This window comes from Melopsittacus undulatus, chromosome 5 (genome assembly GCF_012275295.1).
Source record: "Melopsittacus undulatus isolate bMelUnd1 chromosome 5, bMelUnd1.mat.Z, whole genome shotgun sequence".
In the NCBI taxonomy this organism is placed as follows: Eukaryota; Metazoa; Chordata; class Aves; order Psittaciformes; family Psittaculidae; genus Melopsittacus; species Melopsittacus undulatus.
In genome coordinates, this window is record NC_047531.1 from 17,029,974 (window position 1) to 17,053,428 (window position 23,455).

General features: G+C 36.1%; 1 protein-coding gene across 1 annotated transcript in view; it reads right to left on the reverse strand.

The window, feature by feature from the left end:
- The window catches only part of CTTNBP2 (cortactin binding protein 2), an 84,165-nt gene that overhangs the window by 55,347 nt on the left and 5,363 nt on the right, over positions 1-23,455 (reverse strand). The window contains exon 2 of the mRNA XM_005146075.4: positions 17,841-17,948. Within this exon, the coding sequence (XP_005146132.2) occupies positions 17,841-17,948 (108 nt within the window). The remainder of the gene's footprint in view (positions 1-17,840; positions 17,949-23,455) is intronic.

Here is a 23,455-nt window from a genome sequence, read left to right on the forward strand (position 1 = left end):
AGTTGCAAGTTAGGAATGATTGTTTTTTTTCAGATGATTCCTCTGGCCCCTAAATAATATTTCTGTTCCTTTGCATTTCACTAAAGTACATCACATATGAGGAACAGAAACACTAGAATCAGAAAAATTTCTCTCTTACATCATCTTTCACCACTGACTTTCAAGTCATAAGAGTTAGCAGCAGTATCAAGATACGTGATTTTTATGGCACTCATTAACTAGGGAATGTACAGTCTAATGCCACAGGGGTAATGAATCCTTTAAAATAGTCTTTGCATAACTTGGTGGGTGTGCTAAAACAGCATTAGCAGCACCTCATATATTAACTTCGATTGCACAGTGATATATACAGAAAATAACATTTTAAAAGTTGATTCGTGAATCATGGGATGTTTCACAGTATTGTTTGGGTTGGAAGAAACATTAAAAATCATCTAGTTCCAATCCCCCTGCCACCTTCAGGGACATCTTCCACTAAACCAGGTTTCTCAAAGTGTCATTCAACCTGGCTTTGAACATTTCCAGGGATGGGAGAGCCACAGCTTCTTTGGGCAACCTGTGCCAGTGCCTCACCATCCTCACAGTAAAGAATTTCTTCCTAATATCTAATCTATTTAAATCTGCCCTCTTCCAGTTTAAAGCCATTCCCCCTTGTCCTACCCCTACAGGCCACCGTAAAAAGTCCCTCTCCAACTTTCTTGTCACCTCCTTTAGGTACTGGAAGGCTGCTCTAAGGTCTCCCCACAGCTTTCTCTTCTCTCCAGACTGAACAACTATGTGAGTAATTCACTGCATGCATTTTGAAACAGAAAATTTTCAAAACAAGACAGAATATTCATCCACCATAGGAGGTAATCAGGGCTGCTGCATTGTAAAAGGTGTTATATGAATTTATAAACCATCAGCTTTATTTTCCTGTACACACCTATGTCCACAGTGACTAGCCTTTCAATTGAAGGGCTGAGACTGAATTATTTAAAAGTATAGACATCCCTGAGGAATTATACTTTCTGCAGCCTATGCCAGTGGTACACAAAATTATGACTTCAGACTTTAGCTAAATCCTCCAACAGGTAACTGCTAATGAAAACTGACAGTAAGCACACACAAATCAAGAGAAAATATCTAAAAACAAAGGAAAACCCCTTTTAAATAGTTAATTCATGAAATTCACTACAGCAACAGAACAAAAGCTTAAAATTGCATACAATAGCTTTTGAATTCAGACCAGTAAGAACATCACATTTATATTATTTAAATCCTTAAACAGGATCTGCAATGTTAAACAAGGAGACTAAAATAAGAGTGAAACCACTACTTAAGAACAACAAAAACCCAAAGCTGACAGGCTGGTCTATAGTATTATGTTAGATCAATAATGGACTACTAGTTTATACTGAAAAAAAATACAGTAGAACTGAAAAACATCTTCATAGAGGAGTGAAAGATGATTGAAAGGTACAACATGGCTGCTCTTCAAGGAAGAGCTAAGTAGAAATAGGACTTTTCAGTATGATACAGAGACAGTGAGGGAGAAACGCAATAGAGGTCTGCACACTGACAGGACAAATGGCAATTGTCCCATGATATAAGGAGGAGAATGCAAGTTGGAGACAAATTCTCACTGAGTGCAGATAAGCACTGAAACATGTTGCCCAGGGAAAAACATATAACCGTTATTGGGAGATTTCCAAAACTAGATTGGATAAAGTCATCAGCAACCCGATCCATGTTTGACGTTAGTCCTGCTTCAAGTAGAAGACTGGACTGAATGATCTCTGAAGGTGCCTCCCAACCTAAATTACTCTATGATTAGTGATTTCTTCAAAGACTGCTATATTTTTATCGTGTAGATGCCCTCAGAGGAAGGAAAAACAACAAAATATCTAATGGCAGAACAAGTCCTATGTCTTGGTTTGGATCATGAAACCCATTTTTATGACAGTAATACTTTGAAAAACAAAAATCAGTACTGAATGCTAGGGAGTATGCATCTGTGTGACACAAGGGGAAGGCTTAGTCTCAAATTTTCTCTGCTAGGTATGCAGCCAAAAGAATCTGGAGGGTCAGGCTGTAAGATAAACTGCTTCTTTTATTACACTCTTACAGAGCCTGTCTCCTACCATGTACAGCAAGAAATTTCATTTAGCCATACACCAACTTTTTTTACACTGTCCAAGTCACCTCTATGCACCTATCTACCAGCTCCATCTTGGACACTTCCATCTCTTAAACTGATCCTTTGCAGTCACTGACATCATTTATCGTCCAGCAGATGAAGACTGGCAGCAAGGTGTGCAGGAGTGGAAGTGTCTGGATGACAGGCTGTGGGAAAAGCAAATCCAGTATAAGAACTGGCCTCGCAGCCACTTGTATTTTATGTTCTACTTGAGGGGTGAGAGAAATCTATTTTTCTGAGTAAATTTAGGATTATGAAGTCTAATTATATTCCCCCCACCTCCCAGTTACTGAAACAAGAATTAAGGGGGCAGAGAGGCCTTCAAATAGTATCCATCGCACTGTGGACTTAAAGCTAAAAGCTTAAAAGAAACAAGGAAAACCAAATACAACACAAAAATAAGCCCAATGATGAAAATAAAAAATTAATCACATAATATATGTCATATTGATAGTTTTCTTTTGATAATTATCTATGTTGACATTAGTTGTACGCATTTGCTGAAATAAGTTTTCATAATCAGATTACATAAGCAGTAACAGAATATATAAGCAAGAGTATTCTTTCCCCAATGTATCTCAGAGTTTCCTCTTCATTTACCTGCCAAGTTAAGTGTTCAACAAGTCCAAAAGTCTTCCATGCAGCAACTGATGATAAACATCAAAATAGGACTGCATGTCCTACACTGCTGTGGAACAATGGAACTCAATTAAAGCTGCCCCAGAACCCTTAAACAAAATTTCCTTCCTTTCAAGAGCGTTTGTTCCTCTGATTAGTTTCCTTTTCCACATATACTAAAATTGTTTCAACAGATGTTGATAGACTCATATTAGTATTGTCGGTTGATATATGTATTACGGAGTGGTAAAAAGTTTTCTAAAACTAACTGGCACAGGAGAGGAGACAGTAAAAGCTTATTTTATGTGTTACATTAAAGACAAGGGAGAGCCTTTTATTCTAAATAAAACTGAAAGGGTAATGAATTTTTTTAAAAGGGGAAAGTGGCTGAAAGAGAACATGTTTATAAATCTTATTCAGTGGCATTGTACAGTGTCTTGAAATTATTTCCTGGAGGTATTTATTTAAGCAAAAGAGTAATCAGTAAGTATATACTCGTAATAAAATCATTACTTTCAGAGACACCTGCATATGATGCTACTGTGACTAATTAAGAATGGCTCTTTAAAGAATGCTAGCAATTTGGTTACACAGTAGGGTTTGGGAGCTTCGTTTGTTAGCTTTTTTTTTATGCAGATGTAGATTGTTTTCAAAGTATCATATGAGAGATCATTTCCATGTAAAGTTTAACAAAACAAACTGAAAATTGAAATGTAAACATCAATGACTGCTGAAGGAATGGTATGTTGCCACATGATTTCTGTCAACGAACATGCGATGCTCCATTTCTCCACACAGTCCTAACTACTGTCTAAATCGCTTCCTTCAACACTGTGACACTGCATACCTATGCTCTGAATATACAGATACGTTGTTTTACAAGGCTGGTATCAGTAACCTCCATTTAAGGAAATGTATTAAAACAACAGCATATTGGATTTTATCTATTTCACGCTAAGTCTTCAAACATTAAAGTGGTTTGCAAAAAAAGCCATACAACTCCCTTTTCTCTCCACTAAAAAGGATATTTAACAAAAGTACAACATGCCTAACAATTACTTCAAATCTATGTATAGGAGGACAAACATTTAATTAACTCCTTAAAAATCCCATTACGCAACCCAGGTAATGATCAAGCCTGAATTTCCTTAGGGATTTGTCTCCATAAAAAGAGTATCACCCAACAGCAACAGTTTACTATTAGCCTAATACTGCTATGTAGTGCAACCTCCTTCTCCCTGCTACCTGACAAAAAACTCCATGAAAGGAAGAGGTACAGGTAGAAATGCTTCTAATTCTTCATTATTAATTTTCTCTCTCAGAATAATGAAAAGCCACTATTTCAAGACTTTGAATTTAAAAATGAAAAGGCCATATTATAAAGCTAAGATCAGCTACTAACACAACAGTACAAGGAAAAGCAGTACAGTCAATATAAAAGATTCTTCACTTCTCACAGATGTGAAAGGTGAAACTCAGGCCTTGCACTATGTTTCTAGATAAGGAAAGAGGAAAAACTCAAGTTGTGAAAGTACACGTGTTTTTAATTGAGAAGAGCCATTCAGATGCTCTATATATCAAGACATGGGACCTATTTTATCACAGCTTTGTTGTCTGATGCTTAAACATTTGAAAATTATAGGCCAGTATCTTGTAAGGAAATAACACTGTTAAATACTCTGATTATCAAACCACCCAGACATTTACTTCTGAATACAGATTTTCATATTAATAAGTCTCAAAAAATAGAAGACTTGAGATTTCTGGTTTCTTTAAATAACTATTTGGCATCTAAAATTTTTGCATGTTCAAATTTACAGTTAAAATTCATGCAAATCAATTCATAATTCTTTGCATGGAAATGTGTCAGTCATTCTTCTGAAGAGCTGAAGGAAATCTGACTTCATCTCTAACGAAAAAAGAACCCTTTAACCTCCATGCTTAGCAGTTAAAAAGTTTCTGCAGCTCAGTAACAGACAAAATATACCAAAGGCATTTAGATTTTCATATTTTCAAGCTATCAAAAGCTCAGTTAAAATATCATTCCATGTTAGTGCATGGCAATTACATGATTACCAAACTTTATTTAAATGAAAATGTATGCAAATTATGAGTTTACAATGCACTAATCCAGCACAGTCAACACAGTTTCACAAAGTGAAAGTCCTGTTTAACTAATTTGATACTCTTCTGTGATAAGGCTGACGAAGAGAAGGTGGTGGATGTAGTCTTCTGCATTTTAGTAAGGCTCTTGTTACTGTACCTCACAGCATCCTTCTGGACGAGGTCTCCAGCTGTGGGATTAGCAGGTTCACAATGTGCTGGACGAAGTACTGGCTGAAGGGCAAAGCTCAAAGGGGTGTAGTGAACGGGGCTACATCTGGCTGATAACCAGTCACCAGTGGGGTTTCTCAGGGTTCAGTTCTAGTTCAACACAGTTATGTTCAATATATTCATTGGTGATGATGGAGCTGAATATGCCAGTGGCAAGATTGCTCATACCAAACTGCAAGGTGCTGTTGACTCTCTTGAGGGCCAAGAGGCCTTGCAGAGGGATCTAGATGGACTGGATCATTGAACAACGATTAGTTGGATTAAATTTAACAAGTTGAAATGTCAGATTCTGCACCTGGCATGTAGTAATGCTGGGCACAAGTATAGACTGGAGTGGCTGGGGAGCAGGAGTGGCTGGGGAGCAGCCCTGCAAAAAGGGATCTGGGGTGCCGGTTGGCACAACAGCAGTTAGCAGCAGTGTGCCCTGACAGCCAAGAGGGCAAACAACTTCCTGGAGTGCATCAAACAGCAGCATGACCAGCTGGTCAGAAGAGGTGATTATCCTGCTGTATTCAGCGTTGGCACAGCCCCACTTTGAGCACTGGGTCTCTGCAGTTCTGGGTCTCACAGTTTAAGGATGCGAAGGTCCTTGAATGCATCCAGAGGAGCTGGTGAAAGAGCTGGAAGGAATGTCTTATGAGGAGCAGCTGAGGACTTTTGGCCTGTTTAGTCTAGTTTGGAGAAAAAGAACCTGAGGGGCAAACTCATTGCTCTCTACAGCTTCCTGAGGAGGGCAAATGGAGAAGAAAGGCCTGAGCTCTTCTCCCAGATGTTCAGGGACTGAAGAAGCTGAATGAATAGATTTAACTAAAGTTTATTTCTAGAATGGAACTTTTAAAAGTAAACAGAGTAAACTCTTCTACATTTTATATTTTTGACTTTATGCCTTTTATTAAAACTTTAAAGCAATTTTCCAGCCAGCACTCTCTTTACAGATATTGTTACTTAAAAGTTACCGACTTCAAAATTGTCATATAACAGGTTATACTCCCACAATATCTAGCTATATTTTACTCTGCTATTTCAGAGAGAACTCACTATAATCACTGTTGCTTTATTTTCTCAATTTTTCCATTTCTCCATATAAATGGAACACTGGCTTTTATAAGAAAAATGGTGCCAAGTATTTTTAGTACACTGACAGAGCTTCCAAGACAGATGCTTCTCTCTGGTAGAACTGCAGGTGGAAAGACCTAACTACCAGTCAGAATAGCATCAAAATGGAGTGGGAGGAAGAAAAGTATGGGAACACATACACCCAAGCGTAACCAAAATAACCGCTGCTATATGAATCTTTTAACAAGTGTTGCACTTGCAAAGGACACAATCAAATCTCTTATTCATAATTATTTTTATATATTACTATCAATTTATTTTGAAGAACCAAGAAGAAACCTTATACATTTTATTCCTTCAGCAACACTAATATGAAGAGACACACAAATAAAAGAAAGAATTGTCATGCTATTGGTTGCACTTCAGTGTTACTGTCAACAAAATTAACTGTACCATTAACTGGCATAGAGGAAATACTCGGTGTATGTTCCCTTAACTAAAAGTGGGAAATTTTGGTTAACGCAATAATACAGATAGGATGACCTAGTTACATTTCTCATTGTGAGCAATGTGAGTAATGACGGCAACCAAATCAAATATTGTAAATAAGTTACTCTAACAATGAAGTCGCAGCTATATTATTCATAAAGATCACAGAAATGGAGAAACAGTTACATGAACAAGATGTTGGAATTTATTATTATTACTTTTACAAATAGTGTGTGTATATTTACTCACTAGTTTATATTGGATTATACAGAAAAATCAAATGAAGATATGAGGAATCAAGGGGGAAAGGCAAAGTAATTACCCAAATAATAAACCAGAATCCTTTCAGCTAAAGCAGTAGTTACATGCCTGGCAACAATAAAGTCACTGCTGGAAAGGGCAGAGTGAAAAGGATGCTTGAAATGCAAGGTCATGATTTTCATATGAGAAAACTAGTCTTAGTTTCATGCTTGTAATCTCCAATTTTAGGACAGCTTGGAATAAGGGTATTTACCTGACTAGTGAAGCTTCAGCTTAGTAAAACCACACATATACAGGACTTTTTTAATATGGTTTACCAAAAGTTTTCCTTTGCTCAATGCTTAATATCTCCCTTTGGCAAACAGCAAATAACTACCACAAGAAGTGATGTAACATGACTGAAAACTTATTTTGTCAGTAGCTCCTAGAAGAGACCTTTATATGTGTCAGAATACCAGCATCCATCAGCTCAAAGCAGCTAATCAGGGTTATCTTGGAAAAGGTGAAACTTGGTTCCATTCAAATTGAAGTGCAAGAAATGAAGTTGCTTCTTAAAGGAAAATCCAAATACAATTCACTTAATATCTTTCAACACGCAGGGAAAAGTATTTTTTGTTAGTTATCCATGCTTACAGAACTGCCACTTCAAAAAAACCACTAGGCATCTGAAAAGATCTTTTAAATAACATACTATATATAAAGTCAACCCACCAATACTATAAACAGTATTTCCAAATTATTACAGTATGGACTTTGGCAGTATCAAGGATAAGGTATAAGACTATCCTTTAATTCACAACATTTCTTGAAATAGTGTTAGGCTTTGCTGTCTGAAAACAGGCTTGGTCATTTTGTTCTCATGCAACAGAAACTATTTTCTTACCCTGTAACTAGTCATGTGATTCACAGAAATTGAGGTCCATGCAGATATTTACTGCAATACAGTTAGTTTCTTACATTGTTTGGCAATAAAGTGCATCAAAACATTTCAAATAATTTTATAAAGATAAATTTAGCACATACAATATAAACTAAAAATAAACAAACAAAAAACCCCACAAAAAAAACCCACACCAAAATCAAAACAAAACCCAAAAAAACCCACATCAAAAACCAAAAAAATCACCCCACAAAACACAAACAAAAACCAAACACCCCAAACAAAAAATAACCCCAAAAACAAACCCCCAAAACCAACCTCAAACCCCAATATATAAACCATGATCAAGACAGGGAAAAACAAACAATCAAAACTGGAACATTCTTTAAGGCTGTGTCTAGCACCACTTTTTCAGTTAGGTAAGCAAAGAACATGTTGCATTAATTTAAATCTTTAAATAAATCACAGCTAAAGAAATGATTCCAAACTAAGCTCTATGTCATTTCATCTACCAATCTGTCTGAGGTTTATTAATATTTCATTGTTTTCTTGCAATCAGTTTTAAATAGGTTGCAATAGTGAAATAATACTTTGGACAGCCATGTTCAGAAAATTACAATAAACTAATATTATGAAAGTAAAAACTTTAATCATAACCAGAATCATTGCACAGGCAAAGATGTACTGTATTTAAAGGCAGAAAAAGTATACGCAACCATAATTAAAGTCAATAAATCCAAAGTAGTGAACAGATTAGCGAGGACACAAATTGCAGATCTTTATGTCCCTGAAGTTTTGTAAGAATTAAATTTTTGCAAAGAAACTGCAACATGCAAAAATGATAATGCAAACAAGACATTTTCTGGCTTCTGTTTCATGGTTTGCTTCTGTCACCAATGCCCATCATACTATCTACAATAATAACATTCTGATACATACAGGTTAACATTTTCTGCTCCTCCTTCTACCTAATCACCATTTTTCAAAGACACCTGCTACAGAACAGGCTGTCTTACTGGCTGCCACCTGTCTTACCTCTAAAGCCGCTTTCTGTGTGCTTTTAGCTCCATTCTTTGCTACAAGAGCACCATGGGATTCAGACACATAAGAGAAGTTTAGATTTGCATTATAATTTACAATTTAGCACAATTACTGCAGGGAAGGGTCTTCACAATTTGTAGGTGATGTAGTTTCCTTTGACAGATTACACTTCGTATACATGTAATTTTTCTACCTATGAGTCATTTGAGAACAATGAAACTATATGGATTCATTCCCTTTTTCTGTATAGCTCCCAGGTTTTTTCCCCTCTAGCCCCAAAGTTCATTCTAGAAGTACCAAGTCTTATAGTACAGTTCTTGTTGACTTTGTGCAGTAGTTCTTTATCCATAAACAATTGACAATTATGCCATATGTAATGATTATATTTTAATGTGTAAATTAGAGTACAGGCAAAACCAAGTATCACCCCATCACAAGATGCAGAAGATGATAAATCACATTTAAAAGAAAATTAAACTAGCTGATAAATCAAGTTTTCTTTAAACTCTCAAACTGCAGTAGTCGAAAGTCTGCCTTGGCCATGGAAGGCCAAGCTCTTTTGCTAGACAGAAGTCACTGGGAAGCAGTGACAAGTATAGCTTATGAGTATCTACAGCCAGTCATGAAAGGCTCCTCATTCTGCATAGCATTACCATTTCAATCTCTGTTACCTACAAAAAACCCTTATGTTGTTATGATAAACTGTTATGATAAACTGTAATGCACTCAGCTTTCTTTTTTTTTAATAGTTTGATCTTCACCTATACTTAAAGAATTGTAGAAGTAGTACAGAAATATGACAGTTAAAATAGTCTATGTTTTGAATGACATTAAAATAAAACTGTGTTGTTCAGTGCTTAATCACTGTCAGCCAAACTGAAAGACAAGTTTACTAATAATAGCCTTCCAGAGTGCTCAGCTCAGGACTTGAAATCAAACTAGTTTGAGCAGAAAATGCATTCTGCCCTTTGGGGAGAAAGAGACTCCAGAAGAACATTTTACAATGATCCATCTGGCAATTTCACAAGCAGGGTCCATCTGTCTTAAATTCCTGAATGATTATAATGGCAGAAAGCATTGGGGAATTTTAGGACGTAAACATGGTGATATAAAGGGGTTTTTTGCTTGGTTGGGTTTTGGGTTTTTTTATAATACAGATCAAATCAAACTATATTTCCTACTATATTTTAAAAAGCAATCAGGGAGCATGGCATGTATAGGAATATGGTGACTATGTCAACATTAACAGGTAGTGCATCACAGCAGAAACAAGTTTGTAGAGCAACACAATCAGCACTGGGGATGTGCCTGTGGTCCTGTCATTTGGAAGGAAGTGTTACTTAGGACTAGCTCTGCTCTCACAGTTCAATTTACACAGTCTCTGAGTGACTTGTGAAGTAAATCAAATCAAAGATAGGTGGGGACAACAGAGAGAGTTTCTTCAAAAGTGTGCTCTCGGTCTGAATGCTACTGTAGTTCACTTAAGTAGTCCATTTACACACACACGTATTACATAGGTATGTAAATAAGGGCCTTTGTCATAAGGAATCTTAATATTTTACAAGCTATCACTATCACCAGAATTTTCTAACACAACATTCACATGAAGAAAGATTTTTGTTGTTGTTCTGAAATGCAATACTTTGCAAAACAATATTCAATTTGATTATGTATACTTCTTGAAAAACGGAGCAGAATTTTGAAGTAATGCTGGATTATACCATTCTAGCCTTAGAAATTAAGTGCCTTTTCATTTCAGCTTATTATTTAAGAAATCTCTGAAAGAGATAATTTCAAGAGAAATGATCCTCCTAAAAAGTATTAAAGCTATTTTTAAAAACTTGCTTTAAATTACTGAATTTCTCATGGAATTGAATACCAATATCCTAGTAGTGCTAAAATAATTAACAAGAGAGTTGGAACCTGAAAACTGGCATTCAACATAGAATGCATTATCTATTTTAAGGAAACATTGTGAAATCTACACAGTAATCACTACACTTTCTAGAACTTGTTAATCCTTATTTTAAATCTTTTTAGATTGGAAGCTTTTGAAAAAGGTAAGGCTAATATAATGAGTTATTAAAACTTAAATGTGGCTGAGGTATTATTACCTGATGCATTAATTTCCGTCTTCTGACCTATTTCATTACGTTAACCACACCTTCATTACAAAATTCAACCACTGCTCTTCAAGCACTCACATGCCTTGTTACTGGAAGGCAGGAATTATTTTATATGGATTTTCTACTCAGACATAATATAGAAAGTATGATTTATTTCCAGGTCAGCCTGCAGGACTGTCAAAATGCTCAGATTCAGGGAGATAAACTGTACTCACAATTTGGGCAGAACTAACTCCCACAGTAGAGATCTTTTTCTCCTTGTATTTCTATGAACTTAGATAATATAACTTCAATTCTCCAATCAGCTAAATTAACAAAGTCTCATTTTCCCTAACTCTGTATTCTCTATATAAGTCACTGCAACTCTCTGCCTTTCCTTCAACCAAGGCCCTATGACTTTTCTTTCCCAGCTGCCAGGTTTTATGACATTATCTATTTCTGAAATGCTTAGCATTTTGTCAGATTTTGCAGAAACTAACAGATTAATCAGATATTCCTACAAACACGTGCACAGAAAATAAGCGTTCCTGCCTCAGGAAGTTATGGTAAAAGTTAAATACAGTAGTTGCTTTACAACAGTGAACAAACGCCTACAACCAAATTCACCTTGCCATTCTCATCCTGTCCTCTTGACCTGGACATCGTGTACACAGAATCTGTTAATCTGTATCTCAAACTCAGAGAAAAGACATTGCTCCACAGCAATGACACTGTAGTGATTTTTAATTAATTATCATTGTTGGTATTGGCTACTCTTTTAGCCATTTATTTCATTGGTAATTTTTCCCAACAATCCAAGGAACTGTGTGCTGCTTCCATCTGTCTCAATTATCCAACTAAACTTGCCTGCCTGCAATAAGGATATAATATATTTCTAATGTGAAAGTAATGTGGCCACATAACCAATTACAAGTCTGGCCTCTCACAGCTGTGATCTCATTAGTTGTTCTATGAGGTGGGCAACAGGCACAAACTGAAACACAGCAAGTTCCATCTGAATATGAGGAAGAACTTTTCTGTGAGGGTGACCGAGCACTGGAACAGGCTGCCCAGAGAGACTGTGGAGTCTCCTCCTTCTCTGGAGGGATCCAAAAGCTCTCTGAACACGATCCTGTGTGACCTGCTCTATGTGAATCTGCCTTAGCAAGGGGCTGGACTAGACGATCTCCACAGGTCCCTTCCACACCAAACATTCTGTGATTTCATGACAAGAGTTTGCATTTTTTTTTGTTCACATTAATTAATGCATACCATAGAAGCAAGTATAATAAAAATTTTCATTTTACCATTCATCACCTGATGAAATTTACATGGACAAATAAAATTACAAAAAAGAAACAAAAAATCCCAACTAAATTGGGCTGTAAAATTTTACATAAAAAATAACTTCCTAATGATTTAACTTTATGAGAGAATCACTACTAAAAGCAGCATTTACTGTTTGTAATTCCATGCTTGGCAGCTAACACTAGCACTTCAATCTATCACATGAGGGTCAATGCACTTAAAAAAAACCCTCTAGAAAGCAAACAGATACAGCCACCACTTTAGGGCTGGAGAAAAAAAACTAAACAACAACAACAACAAAACCTAAACAAAACAAACCAAACAAAAAAAAAACCCCAACAAATGAATGCTGTATTTGAGAACACAATTGTGGAAGGCAAGACCTGTGCTTTGATTATGTGGCCACATTACCTCCGCATTAGGAATATATTATCCCCTTATTATAGGCAGACAAGTTTACTTAGATAATTGAGACAGAAGGAGGCAGCAGCCATAGTTAAGTCTCCCTCCTTTTTTAACTATATCCATTCCCAATAGCAATTAAACAATGTTATTTCTCGCTAATGAAATTACTCCAATGATTTAAATGTTAATCTGAATTTTAATTGCAGTGCAACTTGCATGATGGAGCTACGAAAATAAAGAAATTACAGTTAGAATCATCTTAAATCATTTGTTGTAGTAGTTATACAAAAACACAGTACTAATGAGAAGGATTTACACAAAGATCACCTCCTTGAGGTGAATCCTGCTGCTCTTCTCCAAGCGTATTAACTGTTCACTTGGTGAAGAAATCTGGAAATTTGACCCTGAGCATGATGAAGGTCTGCACTTCAAAGGCTGTTGGTCGTCACATGGCTAAATTAGTCCAGCACCTTAAACTGCTCTAGTTGGTAACATTTTTAAATCTGAATTTCTCCAACTTCCAAATTTCAGACTACCACTATTACTCAAAAAGTGTTCAGATAGATTAATTCAGCAAAATATTGTGAGTTTCGTATTGCACAAACCAGAGTATACTATAATAAATTTATACATGCTAAGTGCAAAAAAACCCTGAGCTTTTCTGTTTACATCAAAGCACTATACTACTTGTACAGCAACAGTAGGAGTTGTTGACCCAGTTAGATAAAGTTTCAGCTGCTGAAGCAGGAAGCAAAAGTCCTGTTTTAGAAGCAGGAATGCTATGTGTCCTTGCATATCTGCAGTTGTGGACATTATAAAGGCACAACTACATCTTGTGAAAACACGAAAGTATACAGATGTAATCTCATATTTCCTATGAATGCAGTTTCAATTTCAAGACTGGATTTTGTTTCAAAAGCAGACTTGAAGGTATCAAAACTTTATATAGAATACAATGGAAATTCTACCACAGCTTATGCACAAGATGCAATAAAAAGAGTTGGCTGTTATTTGTGACACCTTGGGTTTGGTTCTTTCTAATGTATCATGTGGTACAAATTCAAGTGCCTTAATAAAAATCTACTGTATGAACACTCCATTTTACTAACAAAACTTACCTTCCCTAACCCCCGCTTCTGGGATAACCAGTTAATTTAACAAGATTTATACCCATAACCCCAAACTACTGGCCTTTCTCACTTTTAATTTTTATTTTTTTTATTTACAAAGAATAGACAAAATGGACACTCTGCACTGGAACAAGACCCAGTGGAGATACGTAAAATTGCCTAGCTCAACCTTTTCAAAGCAGAGTAACAAACTCTGAAGCCTTTCTTCTTCATTCTCACTGGACTGCACTTTTTTTAAATTAAGATTTAAATAAGCAGAAAAAGTTATGCAACATCTTAAAAGTGCTACATGAGGAGTTGGTAGCCATCTAGAAATCAACCTGAGAGGGGAAATTGACCAGAAAGTCATAAATTTTATGAAACAATGATTACATTGTAAATGAACAGCCAGAAGACAAGCATCTGAAAACACAATTCTGAAATCCAAGGGCATTGTCTCCCTGTCAGAAAAGCAATGTTGTGGCAGTACTAACTGATACAGGATATTATTTTGTAGTTTAATTTCTTTCACTGACACCTCAAACTGCACATAATTTTATAGCTATGAAGAGAAAAAACAACCCACAAGTTGCAAAATTTTAAGACATTCAGAAAGTTAGTATTTTAGATTTCTATGACCTATTAAATAGTAGAGTTTGCTTCACATATAGGATTGTGGCTCAATCCACAGACATCGTAAGTTTTTTCTGCTTAATCCATCAGAACCCGCAACAGGTAAATTGCACTTTTACAATATATGAGGAAATATTAAACTGTAATCCTGAAAAAAAAAATCTAAATTAAGTGAAGAGAATTAATTTAAAATATGATTTTAAAAGTAATATAGGTGAGAACATCATAATGCATATAGGTACTCTATGAATGTAGCACAGGAGAAAAAAAAAGTTCCATGTATTACCAAAAATACTGTTCCTGCTCCCTAGGTCTTACCCCTTAACTCTGCCAGAAATCTTTTCCATTCCACCAGGGAATACTGTGAATAAGGTATGGATTGTGATCATACGTATACCAAGATTAAAAATAACATGTGGCACTGTGAGAAGCAAACTCCGGTAAGAGCCGGCCTGAAAAGAAATCCTGCCTATGGATGTTGAAGGTAGGTGTAGGTTTTTTTTTACATAGCTGGCTTTACAGACAGAGAAATAAAAACAATCAGATCTTTTTCAGATCTTCAGTAAAGCACATGGTGTGGCTTTACACAAAATTAGTAAAGTGGGAAATGAGAGATCAGCATAAGAATTTATACAGTGGGAAAAGGACAGATTAACAGATGCATCAAATAGGTCTTGTTAAAACAAGACTTCATGCTAGGTACAGAGGAAGAGTAGTACCATGTGAGTCAGTTTTTAATTATATTCAGTATTATCAGTTCTTTTGTGATCAGTCAAGACTGATTCACTTTAATGCCAGGACTTTCCAGGAGAGGTACTTCCAATAAGTACATAAGGACTCCATTGCATAATTTTTACTAATGCTCAGTGAAACCCTAAAAAATGTGTACAGATAGGGGCACACACATTTAGGAATGATGTAGTTAAACATTAGTGATTATAGACAAAATCTAAGAGGACAACCTCAAGACTGAACAGTTATTTTCTAAAAGATTAAAAGATCCAGTTCTTACAAAAAGACCAACATACAGACTGCTTAATAAATATATACACCATAGTGACTGAAAACTGACAGCAAGATCACTTAAGGGGAAAAGACAACACATATATTATCTAGTACAGGGCTGGAAATCATTATACTTTGACCTATTGGAGAAATCAACTTTCAGTTTTGTAGTACTAGTAGGATTAAAAACAAAAAAACAAAACAAAACAAAAAAAAAACAAACAACAAAAGAAAAACCCACAAAACCCGTACCAAACAAAACTCCCCAAACACCAACACTCACAAACTTCCCTAGTTTTGAAAAAGAGCTTCAACAGTGTTTGAAATAATGTCTTTTCCCTTATATGAAACCCTTTTCTTCTTGCTTTAGGGATACACAATCTATGCCAATTTGTTGAAACAAATCAAAGTACCCCATTTGACACAATTCCAATGTAATTCTCTCGTTCACTTTTATAAAAGACCTATATTTGGCTATTAGCAGGTTATTTTGTGAGCTGCTTGGAGACTCCAGCTGCTGATACTGCTGACTTGCAGCTTCCCACATAAGAAGCCAGAAGATCCAAAAGTATCATATTCCAAAATACCAGACTATAGTTCTTCAGCAGGTATAATAACTTCCATGTTTTCTAGTGCTAGTACAGTTAACCAGGCAAGTTGCCTGGAAGACTTGAATTCCACATGGATTTTGTTTAAAGGATTTTATTACAAAACACAGGAACCAGAAATTGAGATGCAGGAGAACAAAAAAAAAACAAAAACAAAAAACAAAACCTAATTTTCAGCATTTATATACATTACATGAAACTGAGCTACTTTTTTAATTGTTCTACATTAGTCAGTAAATAAACAACACTGTGTACAGTACTATTTCAACAGGTGCATGGGAATCTGATGTAGGCTTTTCCTCTCCTGAGTCTGCCTTACCCTGAATGTCCAACATTTACTTTCATTAAATGTGCACTGAATTTTTTTTTCCAGTCAATTTCAATACATCTATTATTTGGTATGCAGTGTAGTAGCTAGTTCATGAATATGTATTAGAGAAAATTGTCTGAGTATTCTATTTGCATTCCTCCAAAGTCAGAAGAGTCAAGAAAAAGATTCTGGATGCAGCATGCACGTTGTTTCCCCTTTTACAAAACCTTAACTGGCAGTCAGGATAAAAAACAAGTCCTAGTCCAGGCAAATGAGATGTGAAATTGTAAAACAGCTAGATGAAAAGGCAGTACATTTCAACATATGAGTATACCTGAAGGCCAAACACCAAGTAACTTCAAAGTGCAGTAATCCCCCAGAAACATACCACTTCCAGTGTCTTACTGTCATTACAAAATGAAAATTGCATTTTATAAGAGATTCATAGCCATAAAGTCTTTACTTATTAATGCAGGTACATCAATGACAGATCCATTCGCATCAAGTGATCTGAAGCAACCACAATCACAAAACAAATTGAAAAAAAATGCATTTACAATACTGACTGTAACATACAAGTGGGAAATGTTCCCACACTACTTGATAATCATTACATATACTACTAAATACTAGTATTAAATGTATTTTATTACATTGAGGTTTTGCTTTATGTGACCTTAAAGGGCATAGTTTCCCCTCTACCTAACTACGAAGCTGTAAGTATTTTCAAAACACATAAGGCTGTTTTCCCCCCTAAACCTGCAGTCTGCTTAGCAGCTCTGTTAAATTTTATTCAGTTCCAGATCAATTTTAAAGTCATTACAGTCATAAAAAATACCATCTTTTGATTAAATACAGCTTGTAAATTTCTAATCAACTTTTTAATTTGCCTTTCAGACTGCAAACTTCTGATGCAGAAAACCAACCTTCACATGTGCCTAGCATGGCAAAAATCTAATCAAGTACTGTGAGTACTGTTAAGAGTATATATCCTGTATTTCACTTTTCATTTAAAAAAAAAGTCAAAAAAAACCCTATGAAAACTTTTCCCTAAGTGGCTATGACCATCCAATTCTGTCATTCCTTCCATCTCATAGAACATTAATGCATTGAAAGACTAGATGCACAAATATATAACTATTAGAACAAATAACAACATAGAACAAATAACTGAATTTTCCCTTGAAGTTCCTCCTTCCTTTCATAGATAACAGACTCCACAATATTAAATAATATATAGAGGCAGTAACTTTGCAGGTTTTGCACTTATTTCTCTGAAACTTTGTTGATATTTTATACAGAAATTACATAGGATTGCTGAATAGCAACAAGCAAAAAAGAACATATTTTGTGATTACTGAGATTTAGTCAACCTAGAATATTAAAAATCACAATTTTCTCTTCCAGTAATAATATTCTATGCACAGCACAAAAGAAGTGGCAAAAGGGAATAATAAATAAATAAATAGATAAAAAAACCAAACAGCTCAGTAACTTACCCGCAAGGCTTCGATTACAAGGTCTCGTGCTTCTAGTTCTCCTTCCATTATACTCAAAAGCATTCGCAATTCCGGCTTGCTCAAGTTATCCACATCAAACTCTTTTTTCTGTAAAAAAAAAAAAAAAAACCACTGGTAAAGACACTAGCTAACTGACTTCAACAGTTACTGTAGATCTGAAACACAGACATACAGCATCCTAATTATGGGTTCCTCAAACATCTGTAACTTTCAAAAGTTGAGGTGGCTTTAATTATAGTATATAAAGTCAAAATTAATGTCAGTCTATTATTTTAATTTGAAGTGAATAAATTAACACACACACCCACCAAAATGTTTTAAATCCCATGCTGTTGCAAGGAATTCCTGCAAAGTCTTGTGAAATAGTAAAGAAACTTTGTCATTAACAGTTCCCACATGCAACCTCACAGAGGCTGAAACAATTCAGCACACCTGAAATAGCACATCAGGGATGAAGGCAAGAGAGGGTTAGAGAACCTAAACTATAGCACACGGAATCCAGTATAAACTGTGCCTCACTGGCAGAAAAACTAACTCATCACACCATACTGGGCTGAATGTGATTTTTTTGGAGAACAGCTTGTGAAAAGACATGAAATCTTCTATGTATGCTTTATTTCTAGTCTCATTTGTTTGGCTGAAGGGTCCAGTTCAGGTTTAAGAGGTGCTGACAAACAACAGTTCACAACCATATCTTCTCACTCCACAACAAAGATCGGTGTAAGTCTTTCAGTCCAGCAAGACAGTGAATGAGTTTATGCTGATGAATAAAATCACTGAGCACAGGCATGAACACTGTATGCTGGGAATATCAGTACAGCTTCTGTAAAACCAAATCTAATTCATGAGCAGTTACAGTTCTGTAACAATGTCAACAGACACATGGGTAAAGGGGATCCACTGGACACTAATATATTTGGATTTTCAAGAAGTTTTGGACAAGGTTCTGTATCAGAACAGAAACTCCTATCCAATTGTATTGCATGAAAAGACACTTCATGGATAGGAAGCAAATACTATGGGTAACAACCACTTTTTGAGATGGGTAAGCAGCAGGGCACCTCTGGGACCAGCCTTATTCAACTTCTTCATCAATAACCTGGAAAAAGGATAGAGAAGTGGCAGGGACATCTACTTCATGTGAGACTTTGCACAAAATTCCTCACTTAAAAGGTTAACATTCTCATTTTGCCACTACATAAAACCCTAGTAAACCCATATCACAAGTACTGCATAAAATCTAAGGTGTAGAATAACCCTGATCAACAGGAGGAGCAATGATTTCTACTAAGCGTTAACTGTTTTGGGAACAAGGTCATGTACTCTAACCAGTATTTCTACACTGAACAATAGTTATCAATGATTTCTACTAAGCGTAACTGTTTTGGGAACAAAGCCATGTACTCTAACCAGTATTTCTACACTGAACAATAGTTATCCTCTGCTTTTGCTGCCTGGATCAGTTATTCCTCTAATCCAGAAGACAGATCTTACCCTCCACACCAATGGATCAAGAAAAACAACTGGTTTCTCTGAAGGCTTTTTCCCAATGTATGCTGCAGCCTCTTACAGTGCTCTTCACAACTCTATACAGTGCTCACCAATCTATGGACATGTATAAAGTGAAAAGTTACTAAACGTATGTTATCCCTCATGTAATCTAGTGGCAATAGACTGGATTTTACCCCATAGACTAAAGCAGATTTCACTCTTAGTAGGTACAACTACTGGATTTAATTCGGTCAGATAACAGGACCCACTTTTCCACTCTCCTTCTTGAACCACTTAATATCTAATTAGCTTAAGGACAGCAATTGATTTATTCACATAACTTCCTTTACAATAAAGAAACACTGTCTCCATTGTTTGGATAGAAAATGATGTGGGGATATTTTTTCCAAACAACACAGAAAGCAGGTCGCATAAAACACAACATTCAACAACAGTCTTCAAAGTCTTTGTTCAGGTGTTTAACCACTACATTATTTTCCCTTTCTAAAGTATGTTTGTCTCCTCTGACAAAAAAGGCACCCAAGTTTTCTGATAGGCAAGGACGAAGTTAAGAAAAATACAGCGCAAGAAATGTGATCCTCCTCTTTTCCAAGTCAGTAAACCCAGCTTGTCAAGATGTATAACACAGGGGAGCCCTTTGGCAAAAGACTGATTGTACATCACAGGTGAAAATTCTCATTTCTGCAGTCTTCCACAAGACATAAATGAAAACACTCTTACATTCTTAATGAAAAAAAGGCATTCTTCAACATATGCGATGCAGCAATGAGCTTTTTTTAACTAAGCACCTGATCAAGCAATTAAAGTTAATTTTGCTCAAGTACACACCCTGAACTAGGAAACATGAAAAGACAGCAATAACAAGCAATTAAAAGTACTCTCTGGCAATTTCTAGTTTGATATAAACAAACAAAAATGTAAATAGTAATAAAAATAAGACACACAACTTAGGTTTTATATTTTCACTTCAGGAACTGGAAATAAGAACTACCAAAGCCACTTAGTATACAAACAGTTCTAGCATATCAGACTAAAACCCCACTTATCTGAGCATCCTGTCTCTAAAAGCAGCCAACACTGGATGCTTTGAAATCAGTACCAGAGCAAGACAAGCACATAATAATGCTGCCCAGAAATACTCTCCCAGGCTCCAGCAATTTTCAGCTTATACACTTTTGAGCCAGAAATTGTGATTTTTTCATGTAGCAGCCCTTGGCAGACATACCTGTTGTCCCATTGTTTTTTGAATCTCTGTGTCAGATTAGCGTCCACACCATTCTACAGCACAGCTACACAGCTTGTGAAGAACCACCAGCTTTGCTGTCAGCCTGACATCAGCTACATATTTGATGCCTTCTGATTTATTAAGCACAGAAAACAATCTATTATTACCCACATTCTCTATGTACAAACTGTCAGACATGTCTTCACATACATACAAAGAATTCCCCCAAACTGATGTCCAAACTCAACCAGAAACAATACACAAGCAGAAAACGTGAAATAAAGAATTTAACAGCTTTTAGGATGAAAGAAAAGCCCACCATTTTCCAAGTCTTGTTTAGGATTAAATTTATGCCCACTGAAGCTTCCTAATCATTCTTTAGCCAACAAATTCCCAAACCGGAATGACCACTTTATTCCAGAACATTAAGGACACCTTTGGTTTGTTCACTATGGATAAGCAACCTCGAATTCCCTCACACAGGGTTAGAGCCTGCATGGCTGAAGAAGCTACCACACCTTCCCACCATGCACACCTCTGAATCAGCGCTTATGGAGCTCCAATGTAGCTTACCCTAAGTGGACCAAAATACATAGTTTAAAGATTTAATATATTTTCCAGCACAATTTAAAAAATATTTTTAAGATTTGATTTGATAAAGCATATGATGAAATGAAAGTATCATTCCTTGCCAGCTTCTGGGGATAGAGATGTCAGTCATGGCAGGTTTCCCTGAATTTCTTATTTCAGACAGAGCTCAGTTTGCCTAAGTTACAGAGAAAACTTGTTTAGATTTAGAAAAGTAATCTTCATAATATCTTCCACTGGAGCAGTAAGTCTTAAGATCCCCAGAAAAACTAAAGACAGCATTAGCAGCTCATGGCTTACATGTCATCTGGGGTTTAGCTACAACAGCTCTGGTAAAGTGCCAAGCTGTGACAATTTAACCAACAACTTAACAACTATGTAACAGAGTCATCCATTATATTGGTTTCATAACAGGGATATATTAATATGTTGCCCCAGGGTGACACTTGGCATACACAACCAAAGCATAAGAGAATTATTTTTTCCCTCTACCTCTTTTGGATTTTAAAGTGTCTGGTTTATTTGATTTATAAGAATAAAGAACGTGAAAAAGACTACAACTTCAGTCCTCTAAAGTGTCTCTAAGCCTCCACATCTTATTTTTCAGATCAGTTTTATGAGGGGAGTGTGTTGCCTGGCAGCAAGTGCACTGACAATAGAACAAACAGCTAATTAGCTAAAACTCATTCAACTACCTGTGGAAGCATCGCAAAAAGAGTATGGGCAAAATGATAACCTGAATTGCTAAAGATTAAAAGAAGGTCTACCATGAACCAAAAAGAAGACAAAAACAGCTCTTCTGAACGAGAAGAATGACTTGGGACAGTAGTGATCAAAGTGGACAGACATTTTTCCACCTCCATCATCTCTGGAAAAGACAGTAAGAGGATGAAATTGAAAGGTAAAGAAGAGGCAGGAGAACATAGCATAGCTATTTAGAGCAGAGATGGTTAAAATATTTAGGATTCAAAAAGAAAAAATATTTAAAAAAAAAAACCTTGTGAGGGAGTAGCAGTGTCAATACTTTGATTTTGCTGACCCAACCCACTTGCTAGTACTGGTAGTACTGGCAGTACTGGCAACTTAATGAACTAAAAGCGCTGTTCATTGTGCTACCACAGCAGCTGTTACAAACTCTGCTGTCTTCAGCAGAAGTCTGAATAGGTAAAGTATAAAAGACACAGCTTCATATATTTCCTAAGCAGAACAGAAGCAAAAAAACGTCTTAGCTGCAGATTAACCTTAAAGACCATGGAAAACAAGTTCCTTTCTCCTCGGAAAGCAGCTACATAGCCTTTTTACAGATGGAGCTGGAAATCCAGGAACTGGGAAAGAAACCTGTGGAACATAATTGAGGGCTGAATTCAAAAGACAGGGATGTGGAAAAGAGTATAAAAATGGTGTATAGGAAATACATATGGAAAAGCTGTAAAAAAAAAAAGCCCTTTCAGGGATGGGAAAGGTACATATCTACATTTGTTGCATATTCTAGACTGAGCTCTATTAAATACAACAATCTTCTTGAAGATTCACAAAGCAGATTTCCAAGATGAGATTCTAAAAATAAAATGTTTGCTACTGTGTATTAGACTATATAAAGTAAACTTTTAATATCATGAGGCCTCACATCTGTCAAATCCATGGAAAAACTACACCAGGGAAACACAACCCTAATTCATATGTTTTACAACACTGAATATGTCCCCCAGATACAACTCATCTGACAAAATATAAAAGATCTGTTTTGATTAATTCTATTTAGTTGCCTAAATTCTATTTAGTTGGCTAATGCTATTAGTAGTTGCCTACTACATAGAAGTATCTAGTATGATTTAAAATGTCTAAGGGATCAGAGATATCTTTTGGGGTCAGAAAGATATGGCAGAGGATTTAGGAGAATCATCCATGCCATCTGGATGCATAGCAGAAGGCCAGCAGGGATATAAGGACCACTAAAGGAAGCCCTCAAGACAGTACTCAGACACCTAAAGGTAGGTGTGAGCTATGTAAGCTAGGTACCTAAAGCCCCTTTGTTTTGACTGGGCTGATCTGTTGGAAATAGTCAACTATTCAGCTAACCAGCCACTAGAACTATTTACTCATGGCTTCACTGAAAGTAATAGGATATTAAACTGTGCATACATGCAGACACATAAATTTAAGTGCCTTGAACCCACCCATACCTCCAAGAGTCAGCTGTCTAAATCACTTCACTCAAAACCAGAGAAGCTCAGAAACCCATTTGTTGAAAGACTTTATTCCTTCTAAC